The following is a 22,233-nucleotide window of genomic DNA, read 5'->3' as shown; positions in this document are numbered from 1 at the left end:
AGTGAATGACAAAAGGCCTTGTGATGACCTTTGACCTCAGCTGCACACTGGATCACAGCTATCTCAACTATAGGCTGTGAGAAGAAAATATGACGACACAGATCAGCATCAGAAACCTTCATGATCAAAGACGACACAAACAAAACCCAAACGTCTGTCAGATCTCACAAAACATTGTCTTAAATATGTGAACTAATAGTATCTGAGGAAAAGCTCAGCATCAACTGAAATCAGAAAAACGCAAAAGACATAAGTGACTGACTGGATATAACTATATCTACATGTATATATAACTACAAGTGTATAAACTGCCAAAGCATATGCAGCAACACATTCCCCCTGACATGCAACTCAAAAACCCAACAATTACATTTAGACTGAAAGTTAAGTCTTGACCTTGGAAACAGCTGTTGACAAAATCTCTCCAGTCTCTCTCCGTTCAGTATCCGTTGTGGAACTTTCAGTTCATTTCACATGATCTTCCTCAGCAGACGGAGTTGTCCGGTTGTCAGTGAAATGCACAAATTCCCATTCCTCCGAGTGTTTCTGGGACTTCTTGTCCACGTTGACCTGGAAGTTAAAAAAATCAACAGGGCAAACTCCATCTGCTGAGGAAGATCATGTAATTTGGTCCAAAGCTCCAGAACTGCTAGTAAGTGGAGCTTGTGTTGAAATGGTTTTGATGGTCAAGCTTGAACTTTCAGTCTCAACTTTTAAGTCAACATGGACGAGACGCTCTTGAAGTTCAGCATGAAAACCTTCAGGAAACTCACATTACTGCTCACAGCTGTTACTACACGGACTTGATACAGAGAAATCTGTCCAACTGCGACTGATGATGACCTCCATCATCTCTACTCTGTCCCAGAGTTGGACCGAGTGTTACTCAAAGGCTGTGCTCAAGTACAAGTCCTGTTACTTTGTCAAAACAAGCATTCAGGTAAAAGTATTCATCAAAGTATCTACTTGAGGTAAAGTACGACAGTATGGACTGAAAAAAACGAATGAGTATCGAGTAATTTAATTGAACAAAAGAGAAAAAATACCAGCACACCACTGTCTTTTCCCTCGTCTTTTACTTGCTGTGGATATGACTGACATCATTTCAACCACACATGGTCTTCCTCAGGTAAAGAAGTGAACACACACCTGTGTGTATGATCGGCTTGTGATGAAATGTCACCTCATCCTTTCCTGTCTAGATCCTCTGCGACATATACACCAGGACAATATTCCCAGTCTGCATCTCTCACCTGTGATCACATGTGAATGTTACATTAATATTATACTCTACTACTTACACCAATAAGTAAAGACATGTTTTAAATCACTGTCTGTGCTTGTTTTCTTCTATATTATATTATGATTTGGTAAATAAATCAGAAAATCAGAAATGCATGGACCATGACCAAGAGTGTCAACATGTAACAGTGTCTTTAAACTTTGTTAATTCCAGTAAACATGTCCCAGGTTCCAGGTCCCATCACAAAATGCAAATGTCCACTGCACACAGATGTAATCTCAACCAAGTATCGGCTCTACTCTCTTCACGATTTACTGATTACATTTTCATGAGAAAGGAAAAGTGCATTTTGAATCTGAACCCTTTTTTTTCCCCTTCACATCAATCAATGAACAAGCAATATGGTTCCAGTAACAAATAAAAAGTCCCTCATATCCTGTTATAATCACGTTGTCATTGGGTCAGTAAATAAATCAAGAGAAGCCAACTTGGTACAGTTAATGACAAGAGGCTTGTTCATGACCTTTGACCTCAGTCTTACTTATCTCAACTACACACAATCACACACACACACACAATTGATTGGTTAGATAACTTTCGTTCTTCTCTATCTGTAGACAACAAATGAACTTATCGTCAGATTCTTTAGAAAAGAAATGTTCTTTATCTCCATTAGCATTTTTCAATGAACCCTTGTTCTTCATTCTTGGCAGTAAGTGATCAAGCAACGCTTCACATGTAGCGTTCTTTCAGGTCAGACTACACCTTTGGTTTTTAATAGAATAAAGGCAGTGCACATTAAATGCAGACGCAGTGGGAGAATTTACAAACTGAATAAAAGTCCCTCTAAAGATGTTGGTCTTCAGCTGCTTTTTACCACAGTTTCCTCAGATCTTTTGTCCAAAGAGTTCCAACGTTTTAAAGGTACAAACTCAAAGGCAAAGTGACCTTTACCTTTGAAGCCTGATGTGATGCGAAACCAAAAAGCTGTGATCGTAGCGGAGCAGGACAGAAAGGACAGACGTCCTTTCACACCAGCTCCTACCTGCTTTAGGATACCCCAGCTAAACAGGACACTGTGAGGCTGCACTGACACAGCTATCAGATGTGATGTCAACATGATCCCTTAAAAACAACATCACCTAATGCTAGAGAACACTAGTGACTGGACTGTGAGATAAACCCGGTCTCTGGGGATTTAATAGGTCAATGAAGAAACAGTTAACATGGCAACCTACGACAGCAGTTATTCTTGTGATCACATGTATGGAAACCCGTCATTTGATGAACACGTCTTTCTTTTTTTCTACATACACAGACTGTGTTGTCATTTCTTTCACTGAGCCTCTTGGCAAATAAACACTCTGTCATTTAAATGTTCCTGGTGTTAGAATCTCACTCACAGTCATGGTTTATCACTTGATGCTGACGATGTCCCGCTTTTCATTTCTAATCCAATACCTAAGATTTTCCCAGTCGTTAAAGTGTGAAGAAGTGCATTAAAAAAAGGTTCATTTCTTCATATTGTGGCTTCATGTGTTGTTCTAACCAGTGTTCCTGCTATAAAATACATGGCAAAGAAAAGAGGACGTAACACGTGTCAGTCATAAGAATGGAAACCACACGGAAACCAGTATTTGAAGAAATATTTATTGTCTAGAACTATTAAAACCATCATCAATACAACAAGCAAGAGCACATTAATGTAGAGATGTATAATGAGAGAAAGAGAGAGAGGGAGAGGGAGAGAGAGAGGGAGAGAGTGTTTCAGAGAGAGAGCAGTTGCAGAGTAAAACCAGTAGCAGGGTCCAAGTGAGTCAGGTCAGAACAGGGAACACTGGTCTCTCGTCAGTGTCTCTGAGACCAGAGTCTGGGAGCCCTGGGTGGCCCTCACAGGTCACAGAGCCCACCTTCTTCCACTGGTCTGCAGGGAGCCTCAGGGTGCTGCTCCAGCTGTAGCGCCGTCCTTCTCCAGCACCCCGGGCTGCTGCTCTCCCAGCTGCTGCTGCTGCTGCTGCTGCTGCCGTCCACCTTCCAGGCCAGACTCCAGTCTGAGGGGAAGCCCTTGTTGGCCAGGCACATGAGCGTGGCCTTCCCCTGCTTCAGCTCCACGCTGGAGGGGGGCAGCACGGTCAGGGTGGGACGGCATCACCTAGAGACGCCAATCAGCTTATTACACAGGGGCCACACAGCTGTCAATCAAACACCAGACACTGGGACACCTTTTCTTTGTGAGAGTTGATTTTCTCCTTTAAGGAGTTTCTGCCAGATGTTTTTTCTGCTCCACCAGTCACTCACTCACACATTGTTTCACTTCCCTTGAAGAAGCCTCTCATGCATATCAGCACAGAGAGAACCATCGTACAGTTTGACCTGAAATACATCAAACTGCACTGGAAAGAAAACAAGGAAACATTTCAAATATTTTATCAAAAATTAGGACCAATCTTTAGTTTGCATTACTTTAGTTTTCAGGGGAAACATTTAAAAATACATAAAATAATCCGACAACCGTCAAATGCGCTTCATGTGGAATTCAATCATCGTTTAGCAAACGAGAAACGGATTTCAAACTGCACTGGAAACAATGTATAACACAATAAAGGGATTACAGATTTTCTAACCTTTTCAAATCCCCATCTTTGTCCTCATTCTCTTCTATTTCATCTGAATGAAGTGAATCTTAATTCAACTTAATATTAGTCATCGATGAGGTTTGAAAAACAAAAATGAATCTTAGAACATATATTTAAAAGAGAACTGAAGTTGTATCTTCTCTACAGCTCAACTTAAACTTCAGCATGACAGGAATGTGTAAAGAAAAGTTGAATAAAGCTGCTCTGAGTTCACCTCCATGATGACGGAGGAGAAATCCCAACATAAACACTAAAACCTTACAAGAACATTTTATCTGCTGCAAACATTTAAACAATGGATTTACAACGTTACCTTACATTATTGTATTTAGTGTTTGTGCAGAAACTTACTTCCAACATCCAGTCTGGTTCCTCCACCAAAAGTCCACCACAGTGATACAAACTCATTGAGCCGTCGTACAAAAACCTCTCACTGTAGAGAGACACGGCTCTCTGGCTCTGAAACAAACAAACTCTCCAAACTGAGTCTGTTTTTAAAACTTTTTCAAATGGTTTAAAACAAAAACACAGTAACACAATTTTAAAAAATGTCATTTTTTCATACGTATGTTATTTTTAAAGAAAGATAAAGCTTTTGTAGTAAAACAATTAAATGTCAGAAAAGACATTATGAAAAATCAAAAAAAATAAAACCAAACTTCATGAAAACAAGTATTACCACATCCTGATCAATACCCCGATCAACTGATTGATCCATTGATAAACAGCATGATCAGAGTGATCCAAGTCCCTGCTGGAGTCAGTCAGAGTATTTCCATAGAGAGCCACTTTGCATCAGCAGCACCATGCTCCAGTGCTCTGGGAGAGTTTATAGTCCTGAGAGTTGAAGACTGGATGACTGACAGCTGTCCTTCATGACAACAGAAGCCACGGAAATCCTCCTCATCAAGAAGATGACGCTGACCTCCGTCCTCATCTGGACTCTCCTCTGCTGCTGCTTCACAGGTAAAGTCCAGAGAATCCAACTCCTCTCCTCTATCAACATCCGTCCCTCTGAAATCAAGCCGACAAAACCGTGACGCTGCTTCATGTTTCTGTCTCTGTGTCCTCAGAGTCCAGAGGCCAGGTCACAGTGACTCAGCCTGGAGCAGTGAGCTCTGCTCTGGGAGGCTCCGTCGCCATCAGATGTAGGACCAGTCAGGATGTTTATGTGGCTAGCAACAAACACTTTTTAGCCTGGTACCAACAGAGAGATGGAGAAACTCCTAAACTACTTATTTACTATGCTACCACTCGAGCATCAGGGATTCCAGATCGTTTTACAGGCAGTGGATCAAAGTCTGACTTCACTCTGACCATCAGTGGAGTCCAGGCTGAAGATGCAGCAGTTTACTACTGTCAGAGTTTTCACTATCTCAACAGTCAGTGGTTGTTGACACAGTGAAAAAGCGTCGTACAAAAACCTCCCTCAGTCAGACTGAAGAGAAACTGAACTGGCTGCTGCAGCTGGAAGCTACTGCAGAGACTGATACAGTTCACTGAGGACACACATACAGACACACACACACACACACACACACACACACACACACACACACACACACACACACACACACACACACACACACATACAGACACACACACACAAACACAAACACACACACACACACCATCCAAATACAGTGACATGAAGTGGATTAAACATTTCCCCATTTTTTTCTTTGAAGACCAAGAAAAACATTTATCAGAACAAATTTAACAACAAAAATTCATTATTGTGGAAATCAAATAACTTTCTTCATCACATGTTCTCACCATCTTATCACATCCAGTTATAATCACATGTTCTTATTAGATTTCCAAATTAATCATGAGGAGCCAACCTGTTAAAGATAAATGGCTTGTTCATGACCTTTGACCTCATACTGGATCACAGGTTTTTCCACTGTTAAAAGAGAATATGAAGCAAAGTAGGGATTTCTGCTACAACTTCACCTACTTGCGATTGACACGTTAATGCGTTTGCTCTACGTGTCCCGATCCTTTAGAAAAACGCAAAGTAGCTAGAAGCTGCTGCAGAGACTGATACAGTTCACTGAGGACACACACACCCAAGATTTTTGTTAAAGTTTATACAGATCAGTCAGTGTATCTGACTCTATAGAAGATAATATACATTTATCTAAATTTAATTACAAATGTCCATTAGACATGTTTGCATCTCAGGGATAATTTCATTCACACCTTCAACAAATCAGCCTCTATACCGATGACTTCCTATTGTACATCACAAAAACCCTCATCTTTCCTTCTTTCACTTATTAAACTGATCAGAGATTAAAGCAGGTTTGCTGGCCTCTCCCATCCATTTTAAATGTGCAACAAATCTTTTACATTGTTTGGATCCACATTTTACCATACTCAGGTAATATAGTTGAAACTCAAGATTTTCGCCTTTGTAAAGGAAAGGAAAGACAAGTTGTAAAGTTGGAATCATTTTTCCAGATGTCTGAGTTGATAAACAAAGCTCTTTCTATCTTTGGCAGAATGAATTTGTTATTTGTTATTATATCTGTCATTTCACAATCAGAGTAGCTATTTCACAGTGTATAAATTATATGTTAATGGGAGAACATCTGTATTTCTTTCTACACGTGGATTTGGGGACTTTTGCATTACTCACTGCACATTCTGTACTGTCTGTAAAAACATAAACCTAGACTTGGTAAGACAATGAAAATTGTTGAAATTCTCCCGTTACAGAATTCACACCAGCCTTTGAAGCTGTTTGGTGGAAATCAAATGAAGTTTTCTCTTCTAAATTTTTACCGTTTATGCCCCTTTATATCTTCGATAATTTGAACAGTCAACTTTCTCAGTACTGAGGGGGAAACACCTCATGATATGTTGAGGACAGCTACAGTTCACTGACTCTGTGTGTTTGCATATGTGTCCTGCCTCTCTGCTCCCAGACGTCAAGAGGCCAGTGTTGATCAGTGGCTGTCCGTCGTACAAAAACCTCTCACCTCTCTGACTTTGACACAAACTACCTCACCAAACGCATTCTCAGTTTCCCAGTTTATGTAATAACTGGTTTAAGTTTTTAAAATTGGTTGACAGATTGTGACAAAGTATTTAAAGTTTTCTTTGTTAAATATTCAACATCAACTTACAAAATTTATTTTTCTTTTAATCACGGAAATTGAAATAAAAAATTTTAAAGAAAAAAAAACATCAATAAATCATGCAAAATGTAAATGATGATCACAGACACATATTTATTGTAGATTATGTCCCATATAATAATGATGTTGTCTGTTAGTGAATTATTGGGAATTTTAAAAAAATATCCTCCAAGAAAACTTTTCAGTCAAACTCATGTCAAAACTGATAACTAACTACTAAAGTTATGAAATTCATCTTATTTTTACAAATATTATTTTTAAAGATTAAAGACATTTTTTTTAACAACACATCAAAATATGTGAAAACAAATTCTTAATGAAAGTTGTCGAGACACGTAAAAGAAAAACTACATAAAATAAACACTGACACGTCCTGATCAACTCTTTGATCCATTGATAAACAGCAGGATCAGAGTGATCCAAGTCCCTGCTGGAGTCAGTCAGAGCATTTCCATAGAGAGCCACTTTGCATCAGCAGCACCATGCTCCAGTGCTCTGGGAGAGTTTATAGTCCTGAGAGTTGAAGACTGGATGACTGACAGCTGTCCTTCATGACAACAGAAGCCACAGAAATCCTCCTCATCAAGAAGATGACGCTGACCTCCGTCCTCATCTGGACTCTCCTCTGCTGCTGCTTCACAGGTAAAGTCCAGAGAATCCAACTCCTCTCCTCTATCAACATCCGTCCCTCTGAAATCAAGCCGACAAAACGGTGACGCTGCTTCATATTTCTGTCTCTGTGTCCTCAGAGTCCAGAGGCCAGGTCACAGTGACTCAGCCTGGAGCAGTGAGCTCTGCTCTGGGAGGCTCCGTCGCCATCAGATGTAGGACCAGTCAGGATGTTTATGTGGCTAGCAACTACCACATTTTAGCCTGGTACCAACAGAGAGACGGAGAAACTCCTAAACTACTTATTTACCGTGCTACCACTCGAGCATCAGGGATTCCAGATCGTTTTACAGGCAGTGGATCAAACTCTGACTTCACTCTGTCCATCAGTGGAGTCCAGGCTGAAGATGCAGCAGTTTACTACTGTCAGAGTTTTCACGCTATCAACAGTAAAGCTGTGTTGACACAGTGAAAAAGCGTCGTACAAAAACCTCCCTCAGTCAGACTGAAGAGAAACTGAACTGGCTGCTGCAGCTGGAAGCTACTGCAGAGACTGATACAGTTCACTGGACAAACACACACACACACACACATACACACACACCATACGCACACACACACACACACACACACACACACACACACACACACACACACACACACACACACACAAACACACACACAGACACACACACACACACACACACACACACACACACACACACACACACAAACACACATACTCACACACACACACACACACACACACACACACACACACACACACACACACACACACACACACACACACACACACACACACACACACACAGAGTTTAATCAAGTGGATTGAACACCACTGTTGCTTTTATGTCCAATGAAAATGTATAAAACAAGTTAAAAGAAATAATATGATCTTGTTTGAAATCAAATTACTTTATCCATCACCTCTTCTCACCATCCATTCATATCCAGTTACAATCACATTTTCTTTGGGTCAGTAAATAAATCAAGAGGAGCCAACTTGGTACAGTTAATGACAAGAGGCTTGTTCATGACCTTTGACCTAGGTCTCACACTGAATCACACTTATATCAACTACACACAATCACACACACACACAAACACACACACACCATACGCACACACAATCACACACAAACACACACACACACAAGCACACACTCACACACACACACACACACACACACACACACACACATACACACAAGCACACACACACACACACACACACACACACACCGTACACAGAAAATTTCATGAAGTGGTTTCAACATGTATCAAAACAAGTTGAATATCAAAACACTGATCTTGGTGGAAATCAAATAACTTTCTTCATCACAGCTTCTCTCCATCCATTCACATCCAGTTATAGTCACATGTTCTTCTCTGACTTGTAAATAAATCAAGAGGAGCCAACCTGAGACAGTGAATGGCAAAAGGTCTTGTGATGACCTTTGACCTCAGCTGCACACTGGATCACAGCTATCTCAACTATAGGCTGTGAGAAGAAAATATGACGACACAGATCAGCATCAGAAACCTTCATGATCAAAGACGACACAAACAAAACCCAAACGTCTGTCAGATCTCACAAAACTTTGTCTTAAATATGTGAACTAATAGTATCTGAGGAAAAGCTCAGCATCAACTGAAATCAGAAAAACGCAAAAGACATAAGCGACTGACTGGATATAACTATATCGACATGTATATATAACTACAAGTGTATAAACGGCCAAAGCATATGCAGCAACACATTCCCCCTGACATGCAACTCAAAAACCCAACAAATACATTTAGACTGAAAGTTAAGTCTTGACCTTGGAATTAGCTGTTGACAAAATCTCTCCAGTTCTCTCCGTTCAGTATCCGTTGTGGAACTTTCAGTTCATTTCACATGATCTTCCTCAGCAGACGGAGTTGTCCGGTTGTCAGTGAAATGCACATGTTCAAATTCCCATTCCTCCGAGTGTTTCTGGGACTTCTTGTCCACGTTGACCTGGAAGTTAAAAAAATCAACAGGGCAAACTCCATCTGCTGAGGAAGATCATGTAATATGGTCCAAAGCTCCAGAACTGCTAGTAAGTGGAGCTTGAGTTGAAATGGTTTTGATGGTCAAGCTTGAACTTTCAGTCTCAACTTTTAAGTCAACATGGACGAGACGCTCTTGAAGTTCAGCATGAAAACCTTCAGGAAACTCACATTACTGCTCACAGCTGTTACTACACGGACTTGAGACAAAGAAATCTGTCCCACTGCGACTGATGATGATTTCCATCATCTCTACTCTGTCCCAGAGTTGGACCGAGTGTTACTCAAAGGCTGTGCTCAAGTACAAGTCCTGTTACTTTGTCAAAACAAGCATTCAGGTAAAAGTATTCATCAAAGTATCTACTTGAGGTAAAGTACGACAGTATGGACTGAAAAAAACGACTTGAGTATCGAGTAATTTAATTAAACAAAAGAGAAAAAATACCAGCACACCACTGTCTTTTCCCTCGTCTTTTACTTGGTGTGGATATGACTGACATCATTTCAACCACACATGGTCTTCCTCAGGTAAAGAAGTGAACACACACCTGTGTGTATGCTCGGCTTTTGATGAAATGTCACCTCGTCATCTCCTGTCTAGATCCTCTGCGACATATATGGTGATGGTCCGCCATCAGATGTCGGACCAGTCAGGATGTTTATGTCGCTAACAACAACCACTTTTTAGCCTGGTACCAACAGAGAGACGGAGAAACTCCTAAACTACTTATTTACTATGCTACCACTCGAGCATCAGGGATTCCAGATCGTTTTACAGGCAGTGGATCAAAGTCTGACTTCACTCTGACCATCAGTGGAGTCCAGGCTGAAGACGCAGCAGTTTACTACTGTCAGAGTTTTCACGTTATCAACAGTCAGTGGTTGTTGACACAGTGAAAAAGCGTCGTACAAAAACCTCCCTCAGTCAGACTGAAGAGAAACTGAACTGGCTGCTGCAGCTGGAAGCTACTGCAGAGACTGATACAGTTCACTGAGGACACACACACACACACACACACACACACACACACACACACACACACACACACACACACACACACACACACACACACACACACACGCACACACACACACTACAAATACAGTGACATGAAGTGGATTAAACATTTCCCCATTTTTTTCTTTGAAGACCAAGAAAAACATTTATCAGAACAAATTTAACAACAAAAATTCATTTTTGTGGAAATCAAATAACTTTCTTCATCAGTTATAATCACATGTTCTTATCAGATTTTCCAAATTAATCATGAGGAGCCAACCTGTTAAAGATAAATGGCTTGTTCATGACCTTTGACCTCATACTGGATCACAGGTTTTTCCACTGTTAAAAGAGAATATGAAGCAAAGTAGGGATTTCTGCTACAACTTCACCTACTTCCAAGGTGCATGGAGAAGTGAAAAAGTGTGATGACGCAGCTCCAGCAACACTGGTAACATAAGAACATCTTTATGTCAGACCTTGCTGTCTTCATCAGGTTGATGATGACAAACAAACAGAGAACAAAATAAACAACAACAACCATAACAACACAAAAAACCCCACAAACAACAACTGAGGAAAAAACTGTGCTCAAACTTGTAAACTCTTCTCAGGTTGAATTTAACATTTTCTGATCAGAGAATGAAAGCTGCAAATAATCACTTTGAAAATTTTTGAATACATGACGTGACCTAAAGAAAAGCAAAGTTCATACCTCAACCATTCACCAACAAACACAGAAGTAAAAATAAAAACACATTTCTCCTATAATGTAGTATGAAATATTTCTTAGGTCATGCACTAATCTGATCAGATTCCTCAAAGCTCCAATTACACTTCTGTTTCAAGGTGTCTCCACAGCACAGCAGGCGATTGTCACGTTAATGCGTTTGCTCTACGTGTCCCGATCCTTTAGAAAAACCCAAAGCAGCTCACAATCTTTCACCGTCACTTTGTTGTACAGAGCAATGACAATATTGGTATAGAGAAAATTTTCAGCGTCAAGAATTGTGGATTTGTTAGATGGAGTTAATCTAAAATGTGCCTGTTAGTGACAGTTAGGAGAAAACACCGATAACAGTGTACACATAGTCTGTAGACCAGTGTGAGACCAGCACCTGGTTTAGGATACCACAGGAAAACAGAGGCACTGTTGAGCTTTACTGACACAGTTTTCAGACGTGACCCTGATTACAAATTGTTACCATCATTAATTAATAAAGTCATGAGCTAAAATGACCACATTCTTGGTGTCTCTCACTGAGACAGACTCTGTCTCTGTAGATTAAATAGATCTCCTGTCATCATTCCAGAGAAAATCATATGACAACAGTTACTCTATTTAATAATTTACATGGACATTACTTATTTGATAAATTGGTGTTTACTGATTTTGAACCTTATAAACTCTTTCATTAAGTTCTTTGTTGAATCCGTCTTCGAATCGAATATACCTGCAGAATAATCTCAGATGGAAGACATCGCATATCACTTGATGCTGATGATATCCTGCTTTATATTCCTCATCCTGAAAACACCCTTTTCAAGTTTTCATCCAGTCTGGTCCCCCAACAAAAGTCCACCACAGTGATACAAACTCATTGAGCCGTCCTACAAAACCTCTCACTGTAGAGAGACACGGTTCTCTGGCTGAGACTGATACAGTTCACTGAGGACACACACACACACACACACACACACACACACACACACACACACACACACACACACACACACACACACACACATACAGACACACACACACAAACACACACACACACACACACACCATCCAAATACAGTGACATGAAGTGGATTAAACATTTCCCCATTTTTTTCTTTGAAGACCAAGAAAAACATTTATCAGAACAAATTTAACAACAAAAATTCATTATTGTGGAAATCAAATAACTTTCTTCATCACATGTTCTCACCATCTTATCACATCCAGTTATAATCACATGTTCTTATTAGATTTCCAAATTAATCATGAGGAGCCAACCTGTTAAAGATAAATGGCTTGTTCATGACCTTTGACCTCATACTGGATCACAGGTTTTTCCACTGTTAAAAGAGAATATGAAGCAAAGTAGGGATTTCTGCTACAACTTCACCTACTTCCAAGGTGCATGGAAAAGTGTAAAAGTGTGATGAGGCAGCTCCAGCAACACTGGTAACATAAGAATATCTTTATGTCAGACCTTGCTCTCTTCATCAGGTTGATGATCACAAACAAACAGAGAACAAACTAAACAACAACAACCATAACAACACAAAAAACCCCACAAACAACAACTGAGTAAAAAACTGCTCAAACTTGTAAACTCTTCTCAGGTTGAATTTAACATTTTCTGATCAGAGAATGAAAGCTGCAAATAATCACTTTGAAAATTTTTGAATACATAACGTGACTTAAAGAAAAGCAAAGTTCATTCCTGAACCATTCCCCCATAAACACAGAGGTAAAAATAAAAATATATTTCTCATATAATGTAGTATGAAATATTTCTTAGGTCATGCACTAATCTGATCAGATTCCTCAAAGCTCCAATTACACGTCTGTTTCAAGGTGTCTCCAAAGCACAGCAGGCGATTGTCACGTTAATGCGTTTGCTCTACGTGTCCCGATCCTTTAGAAAAACGCAAAGTAGCTAGAAGCTGCTGCAGAGACTGATACAGTTCACTGAGGACACACACACCCAAGATTTTTGTTAAAGTTTACATAGATCAGTCAGTGTATCTGACTCTATAGAAGTTAATATACATTCATGTGAATTTGATTAAGAATGTCCATTAGACATGTTTGCATCTCAGGGATAATTTCATTCACACCTTCAACAAATCAGCCTCTATACCGATGACTTCCTATTGTACATCACAAAAACCCTCATCTTCCCTTCTTTCACTTATTAAACTGATCAGACATTAAAGCAGCTTTGCTGGCCTCTCCCATCATTTTAAATGTTCAACAAATTATAGAACAATCCAACAACATTGTTTGGATCCACATTTTACCATACTCAGGTAATATAGTTGAAACTCAAGATTTTCGCCTTTGTAAAGGAAAGGAAAGACAAGTTGTAAAGTTGGAATCATTTTTCCAGATGTCTGAGTTGATAAACAAAGCTCTTTCTATCTTTAGCAGAATGAATTTGTTATTTGTTATTATATCTGTCATTTCACAATCAGAGTAGCTATTTCACAGTGTATAAATTATATGTTAATGGGAGAACATCTGTATTTCTTTCTACACGTGGATTTGGGGACTTTTGCATTACTCACTGCACATTCTTTACTGTCTGTAAAAACATAAACCTAGACTTGGTAAGACAATGAAAATTGTTGAAATTCTCCCATTACAGAATTCAAACCAGCCTTTGAAGCTGTTTGGTGGAAATCAAATGAAGTTTTCTATTCTAAATTTTTACTGTTTATGCCCCTTTATATCTTCGATAATTTGAACAGTCAACTTTCTCAGTACTGAGGGGGAAACACCTCATGATATGTTGAGGACAGCTACAGTTCACTGACTCTGTGTGTTTGCATATGTGTCCTGCCTCTCTGCTCCAAGACGTCAAGAGGCCAGTGTTGATCAGTGGCTGTCTGTCGTACAAAAACCTCTCACCTCTCTGACTTTGACAAAAACTACCTCAAAAAAACGCATTCTCAGTTTCCCAGTTTATGTGATAACTGGTTTAAGTTTTTAAAATTGGTTGACAGATTGTGACAAATTATTTAAAGTTTTCTTTGTTAAATATTGAACATCAACTTACAAAATTTATTTTTCTTTTAATCACAGAAATTGAAATAAAAAATTTTAAAGAAAAAAACCACCAATAAATCATGCAAAATGTAAATGATGATCACAGACACATATTTATTGTAGATTATGTCCCATATAACAATGATGATGTCTGTTAGTAAATTAATGGGAATTTACAAAAATATCATCCAAGAAAACTTTTCAATCAAAACTCAAGTCAAAACTGATAACTAACTACTAAAGTTATGAAATTCATCTTATTTTCACGAATATTATTTTTAAAGATTAAAGACATTTTTTTTAACAACACATCAAAATATGTGAAAACAAATTCTTAAAAAAAGTTTTCGAGACACGTAAAAGAAAAACTACATAAAATAAACACTGACATGTCCTGATCAACTCTTTGATCCATTGATAAACAGCATGATCAGAGTGATCCAAGTCCCTGCTGGAGTCAGTCAGAGCATTTCCATAGAGAGCCACTTTGCATCAGCAGCACCATGCTCCAGTGCTCTGGGAGAGTTTATAGTCCTGAGAGTTGAAGACTGGATGACTGACAGCTGTCCTTCATGACAACAGAAGCCACAGAAATCCTCCTCATCAAGAAGATGACGCTGACCTCCGTCCTCATCTGGACTCTCCTCTGCTGCTGCTTCACAGGTAAAGTCCAGAGAATCCAACTCCTCTCCTCTATCAACGTCCGTCCCTCTGAAATCAAGCCGACAAAACCGTGACGCTGCTTCATGTTTCTGTCTCTGTGTCCTCAGAGTCCAGAGGCCAGGTCACAGTGACTCAGCCTGGAGCAGTGAGCTCTGCTCTGGGAGGCTCCGTCGCCATCAAATGTAGGACCAGTCAGGATGTTTATGGTTCTAACTATTTAGCCTGGTACCAACAGAGAGATGGAGAAACTATTAAACTACTTATTTACCTTGCTACCACTCGAGCATCAGGGATTCCAGGTCGTTTTACAGGCAGTGGATCAAACTCTGACTTCACTCTGACCATCAGTGGAGTCCAGGCTGAAGATGCAGCAGTTTACTATTGTCAGAGTTTTCACTATCCCAACAGCAAAGCTGTGTTGACACAGTGAAAAAGCGTCGTACAAAAACCTCCCTCAGTCAGACTGAAGAGAAACTGAACTGGCTGCTGCAGCTGGAAGCTACTGCAGAGACTGATACAGTTGACTGAGGACACACACACACACACACACACACACACACACACACACACACACACACACACACACACACACTACAAATACAGTGACATGAAGTGGATTAAACATTTCCCCATTGTTTCTCTGAAGACCAACAAACATTTATCAGAACAAATTTAACAACAAAAATTCATTTTTGTGGAAATCAAATAACTTTCTTCATCACATGTTCTCACCATCTTATCACATCCAGTTATAATCACATGTTCTTATTAGATTTCCAAATTAATCATAAGGAGCCAACCTGTTAAAGATAAATGGCTTGTTCATGACCTTTGACCTCATACTGGATCACAGGTTTTTCCACTGTTAAAAGAGAATATGAAGCAAAGTAAGGATTTCTGCTACAACTTCACCTACTTCCAAGGTGCATGGAAAAGTGTAAAAGTGTGATGAGGCAGCTCCAGCAACACTGGTAACATAAGAACATCTTTATGTCAGACCTTGCTGTCTTCATCACACACACACACACACACACACACAGACACACACACACAGCATACACACACACACCGTACACAGAAAATTTCATGAAGTGGTTTCAACATGTGTCAAAACAAGTTGAATATCAAAACACTGATCTTGGTGGAAATCAAATAACTTTCTTCATCACAGCTTCTCTCCATCCATTCACATCCAGTTATAGTCACATGTTCTTATCTGACTTGTAAATAAATCAAGAGGAGCCAACCTGAGACAGTGAATGACAAAAGGCCTTGTGATGACCTTTGACCTCAGCTGCACACTGGATCACAGCTATCTCAACTATAGGCTGTGAGAAGAAAATATGACGACACAGATCAGCATCAGAAACCTTCATGATCAAAGACGACACAAACAAAACCCAAACGTCTGTCAGATCTCACAAAACTTTGTCTTAAATATGTGAACTAATAGTATCTGAGGAAAAGCTCAGCATCAACTGAAATCAGAAAAACGCAAAAGACATAAGCGACTGACTGGATATAACTATGTCTACATGTATATATAACTACAAGTGTATAAACTGCCAAAGCATATGCAGCAACACATTCTCTCTGACATGCAACTCAAAAACCCAACAAATACATTTGGACTGAAAGTTAAGTCTTGACCTTGGAAACAGCTGTTGACAAAATCTCTCCAGCCTCTCTCCGTTCAGTATCATCACATCAGGAGTTTATCACTGTCAGCATGATTCTAGCCTCCCGTCCACATACTGGTACAGCGTCGTACAAAAACCTCCCTCAGCTGGACAGGAAGTGATCTGACTCAACAGCTGCACAAAAACTAAAACCCACAGACATTTGAACAATAATACACTGTATAAGAAACAAAAGTACAACAAAAGTATGATACAGTCATAGAAATAATACATTTCATAACGTAAGTACATTAGTTGATAGTTTTCTTTAGACAAGTTTTGAAACTTTGCATTTAAAGTCAAATGACTGTCTTTTGTATTGAGATCAATTTTCCAAAAAAGAAGACGAGGAAACACAGAATATTTCTCAGGGTCTTGAAAAATTCTTTAAAAGCAATTCAACCATCATACTGGGTGTTTCATCAAATGAACAAATTCCAAATCAAACCACAGCAATAATAATTAAATCGTAAAACCATCAAGTTACAAGTTTTAAAGTCATATTTCAATGACACTCTCTACACTAAACCCCTTTTTAATAAAACAAAAAACAGAACAAATCACACTTCTGTAGTTTGATTGACAGGATTATTCATATTGGGTTGGTGCAAATAAAAGCCTTACGAAATAGGATTACTTATTTACCTCAGGGTCGAGGAATGTCTCGATGATTTTCCACGAAATGGTCCCATCACGTGTTAGAACACCCAAAATATAAGCAAAGAAAACCGTACATCTGTTAAAAACGGAGGTAACAGATAATGACGTCTCTTCTCTGCAGATAGGAGCCTTTAAGATATAACAACATATCAGAACATTTTTTATTCTTAAACAATGACTCATTAGTGGTTTTCTTTTGGTGGTTTTAAACAAATAGGAAAAACTGACAATGAGACTGAGATGTATACATGTGAGATAGGAACCATGTGATATCATGTTATGCTAATCCACAAAACTCTGTTCAGTATTTAATGTAAACAATATTTTGAAATGAGTTCATAAAAATGGCCCTCTCTTCATCCTTCCATTCACACCTCACTTCCACCTGTTTCAGGAAACCGCTGCTCAACACAGACACTGTCAGATTAGACTCCAACAGTTAGTGGATAAGTGGAAGTACATGATGTAATCCCATAGTTCATTAAGAAAACTATGAGCAGTAATGACAGAATCGGACTCTAACATGAGTCATAATCCTGGAAATGCAGAAATATGGAATAAAACATCTGTTGTTGGTACAAAATGAACTTGAAGAAGATATTTTTTATTGTCTTCAAGCTTTAACAGCAGCGTTGTTACAATAATGAAAAGATCACAACTTGGAGTTGAACAGGGTTGAATGGGTCTGATAATGGAAAAGAGAGAAAGTTTATATCAGGTAAACTAAACTCCCTCCTGTGGATTGCAGCAGAGGAAGCTACTGCTTCTGTTGGTCTTCCTCAGACTGTATGAAACTGGTCTTCAGTTTTTCACTTCTGAGCTCAGTAACCATGGCAACAGGCAGGCATCACTGCCGAACCGTGACAACAGACAGGTTTCAGTACTGAAGGTAGAAAGTTAAAACTAGCACTCTGTTATTCCAGCGTATACACTGATCAGCCACAAGGTTAAAACCGGTAACTGGTTTTGACCTCGTGGCTGATCCGTGCGTTTTAATATTTGCAAGCAAAATGTTCTGGGTTCATAAAATATTAAACATAAGATGCGGATTTTGAGGCTTTTACTGTTTGAGGTATACTAAATATTTTATTTTCAAAGCAAAACCTCATAAGTGATGGTTTGTGTTTGTTCTCTCCGTCTGAGTAGGAGTCATCACTGACCAGCTGGATTTCATTATGGAAACATTCAAATGAATACTGTCAACCTTTGAACTACTTGAAATTCTCATGATAAGAATGTGGACTGGTTTAATAAACTTTATTCTGGGAGAGAGATCAAGAAACACATGAACACTGACCCAAAAGATACAGGCAGCTCTTCAGCCAGAATGTTACAACTTAAATTAAAATAAAAGTCATTTAAACTTAAACGAATCTTAAGTAGAGCATTTCCATAGAGAGCCACTTTGCATCAGCAGCACCATGCTCCAGTGCTCTGGGAGAGTTTATAGTCCTGAGAGTTGAAGACTGGATGACTGACAGCTGTCCTTCATGACAACAGAAGCCACGGAAATCCTCCTCATCAAGAAGATGACGCTGACCTCCGTCCTCATCTGGACTCTCCTCTGCTGCTGTTTCACAGGTAAAGTCCAGAGAATCAAACTCCTCTCCTCTATCAACATCCGTCCCTCTGAAATCAAGCCGACAAACTGTGACGCTGCTTCATGTTTCTGTCTCTGTGTCCTCAGAGTCCAGAGGCCAGGTCACAGTGACTCAGCCTGGAGCAGTGAGCTCTGCTCTGGGAGGCTCCGTCGCCATCAAATGTAGGACCAGTCAGGATGTTTATAATTCCAACTATTTAGCCTGGTACCAACAGAGAGACGGAGAAACTCCTAAACTACTTATTTACCTTGCTACCACTCGAGCATCAGGGATTCCAGGTCGTTTTACAGGCAGTGGATCAAACTCTGACTTCACTCTGACCATCAGTGGAGTCCAGGCTGAAGATGCAGCAGTTTACTATTGTCAGAGTTTTCACGTTATCAACAGTCAGTATGTGTTGACACAGTGAAAAAGCATCGTACAAAAACCTCCCTCAGTCAGACTGAAGAGAAACTGAACTGGCTGCTGCAGCTGGAAGCTACTGCAGAGACTGATACAGTTCACTGAGGACACACACACACACACACACACACACACACACACACACACACACACACCGTACACAGAAAATTTCATGAAGTGGTTTCAACATGTGTCAAAACAAGTTTAATATCAAAACACTGATCTTGGTGGAAATCAAATAACTTTCTTCATCACAGCTTCTCTCCATCCATTCACATCCAGTTATAGTCACATGTTCTTATCTGACTTGTAAATAAATCAAGAGGAGCCAACCTGAGACAGTGAATGACAAAAGGCCTTGTGATGACCTTTGACCTCAGCTGCACACTGGATCACAGCTATCTCAACTATAGGCTGTGAGAAGAAAATATGACGACACAGATCAGCATCAGAAACCTTCATGATCAAAGACGACACAAACAAAACCCAAACGTCTGTCAGATCTCACAAAACATTGTCTTAAATATGTGAACTAATAGTATCTGAGGAAAAGCTCAGCATCAACTGAAATCACGAAAACGCAAAAGACATAAGCGACTGACTGGATAAACTGTATCTACATGTATATATAACTACAAGTGTATAAACGGCCAAAGCATATGCAGCAACACATTCTCTCTGACATGCAACTCAAAAACCCAAAAATTACATTTGGACTGAAAGTTAAGTCTTGACCTTGGAAACAGCTGTTGACAAAATCTCTCCAGTCTCTCTCCGTTCAGTATCCGTTGTGGAACTTTCAGTTCATTTCACATGATCTTCCTCAGCAGACGGAGTTGTCCGGTTGTCAGTGAAATGCACATGTTCAAATTCCCATTCCTCCGAGTGTTTCTGGGACTTCTTGTCCACGTTGACCTGGAAGTTAAAAAAATCAACAGGGCAAACTCCATCTGCTGAGGAAGATCATGTAATTTGGTCCATAGCTCCAGAACTGCTAGTAAGTGGAGCTTGTGTTGAAATGGTTTTGATGGTCAAGCTTGAACTTTCAGTCTCAACTTTTAAGTCAACAAGGACGAGACGCTCTTGAAGTTCAGCATGAAAACCTTCAGGAAACTCACATTACTGCTCACAGCTGTTACTACACGGACTTGATACAGAGAAATCTGTCCAACTGCGACTGATGATGACTTCCATCATCTCTACTCTGTCCCAGAGTTGGACCGAGTGTTACTCAAAGGCTGTGCTCAAGTACAAGTCCTGTCACTTTGTCAAAACAAGCATTCAGGTAAAAGTATTCATCAAAGTATCTACTTGAGGTAAAGTACGACAGTATGGACTGAAAAAAACGAATGAGTATCGAGTAATTTAATTGAACAAAAGAGAAAAAATACCAGCACACCACTGTCTTTTCCCTCGTCTTTTACTTGCTGTGGATATGACTGACATCATTTCAACCACACATGGTCTTCCTCAGGTAAAGAAGTGAACACACACCTGTGTGTATGATCGGCTTGTGATGAAATGTCACCTCATCCTTTCCTGTCTAGATCCTCTGCGACATATACACCAGGACAATATTCCCAGTCTGCATCTCTCACCTGTGATCACATGTGAATATTACATTAATATTATACTCTACTACTTACACCAATAAGTAAAGACATGTTTTAAATCACTGTCTGTGCTTGTTTTCTTCTATATTATATTATGATTTGGTAAATAAATCAGAAAATCAGAAATGCATGGACCATGACCAAGAGTGTCAACATGTAACAGTGTCTTTAAACTTTGTTAATTCCAGTAAACATGTCCCAGGTTCCAGGTCCAGTCACAAAATGCAAATGTCCACTGCACACAGATGTAATCTCAGCCAAGTATCGGCTCTACTCTCTTCACGATTTACTGATTACATTTTCATGAGAAAGGAAAAGTGCATTTGAATTCAGAACCTTTTTTTTCCCCTTCACATCAATCAATGAACAAGCAATATGGTGCCAGTAACAAATAAAAAGTCCCTCATATCCAGTTATAATCACGTTGTCATTGGGTCAGTAAATAAATCAAGAGGAGCCAACTTGGTACAGTTAATGACAAGAGGCTTGTTCATGACCTTTGACCTCAGTCTTACTTATCTCAACTACACACAATCACACACACACACAATTGATTGGTTAGATAACTTTCGTTCTTCTCTATCTGTAGACAACAAATGAACTTATCATCAGATTCTTTAGAAAAGAAATGTTCTTTATCTCCATTAGCATTTTTCAATGAACCCTTGTTCTTCATTCTTGGCAGTAAGTGATCAAGCAACGCTTCACGTGTAGCGTTCTTTCAGGTCAGACTACACCTTTGGTTTTTAATAGAATAATAGCAGTGCACATTAAATTCAGACGCAGTAGAAGAATTTACAAACTGAATAAAAGTCCCTCTAGAGATGTTGGTCTTCAGCTGCTTTTTACCACAGTTTCCTCAGATCTTTTGTCCAAAGAGTTCCAACGTTTTAAAGGTACAAACTCAAAGGCAAAGTGACCTTTACCTTTGAAGCCTGATGTGATGCGAAACCAAAAAGCTGTGATCGTAGCGGAGCAGGACAGAAAGGACAGACGTCCTTTCACACCACCTCCTACCTGCCTTAGGATACCCCAGCTAAACAGGACACTGTGAGGCTGCACTGACACAGCTATCAGATATGATGTCAACATGATCCCTAAAAAACAACATCACCTAATGCTAGAGAACACTAGTGACTGGACGGTGAGATAAACCCGGTCCC

General features: G+C 39.5%; 1 pseudogene and 4 gene segments (V, D, J or C); 4 read left to right on the top strand and 1 right to left on the bottom strand.

Moving 5' to 3' along the window:
* Positions 1-2,971: 2,971 nt before the first annotated feature.
* On the bottom strand, positions 2,972-3,391 carry LOC120786014 (annotated as a pseudogene).
* A 1,402-nt stretch (positions 3,392-4,793) lies between these two features.
* LOC120786738 lies at positions 4,794-5,266 on the top strand (the record flags this gene model as incomplete). The annotated part of the segment is given in 2 exon segments: positions 4,794-4,845; positions 4,953-5,266. Coding segments are annotated over 2 exon segments (366 nt in total), but the record flags the coding sequence as incomplete, so codon positions are not given.
* A 2,349-nt stretch (positions 5,267-7,615) lies between these two features.
* On the top strand, positions 7,616-8,106 carry LOC120786013. The segment is given in 2 exon segments: positions 7,616-7,667; positions 7,775-8,106. Coding segments are annotated over 2 exon segments (384 nt in total).
* A 6,957-nt stretch (positions 8,107-15,063) lies between these two features.
* LOC120786517 lies at positions 15,064-15,545 on the top strand. The segment is given in 2 exon segments: positions 15,064-15,115; positions 15,223-15,545. Coding segments are annotated over 2 exon segments (375 nt in total).
* A 3,438-nt stretch (positions 15,546-18,983) lies between these two features.
* Positions 18,984-19,464, top strand: LOC120786516. The segment is given in 2 exon segments: positions 18,984-19,035; positions 19,142-19,464. Coding segments are annotated over 2 exon segments (375 nt in total).
* Positions 19,465-22,233: the final 2,769 nt, after the last annotated feature.

This window comes from Xiphias gladius, chromosome 24 (genome assembly GCF_016859285.1).
Source record: "Xiphias gladius isolate SHS-SW01 ecotype Sanya breed wild chromosome 24, ASM1685928v1, whole genome shotgun sequence".
In the NCBI taxonomy this organism is placed as follows: Eukaryota; Metazoa; Chordata; class Actinopteri; order Istiophoriformes; family Xiphiidae; genus Xiphias; species Xiphias gladius.
The sequence above is the reverse complement of the archived record's forward strand: the minus strand, read 5'-3'. Positions and strand labels throughout refer to the sequence as shown.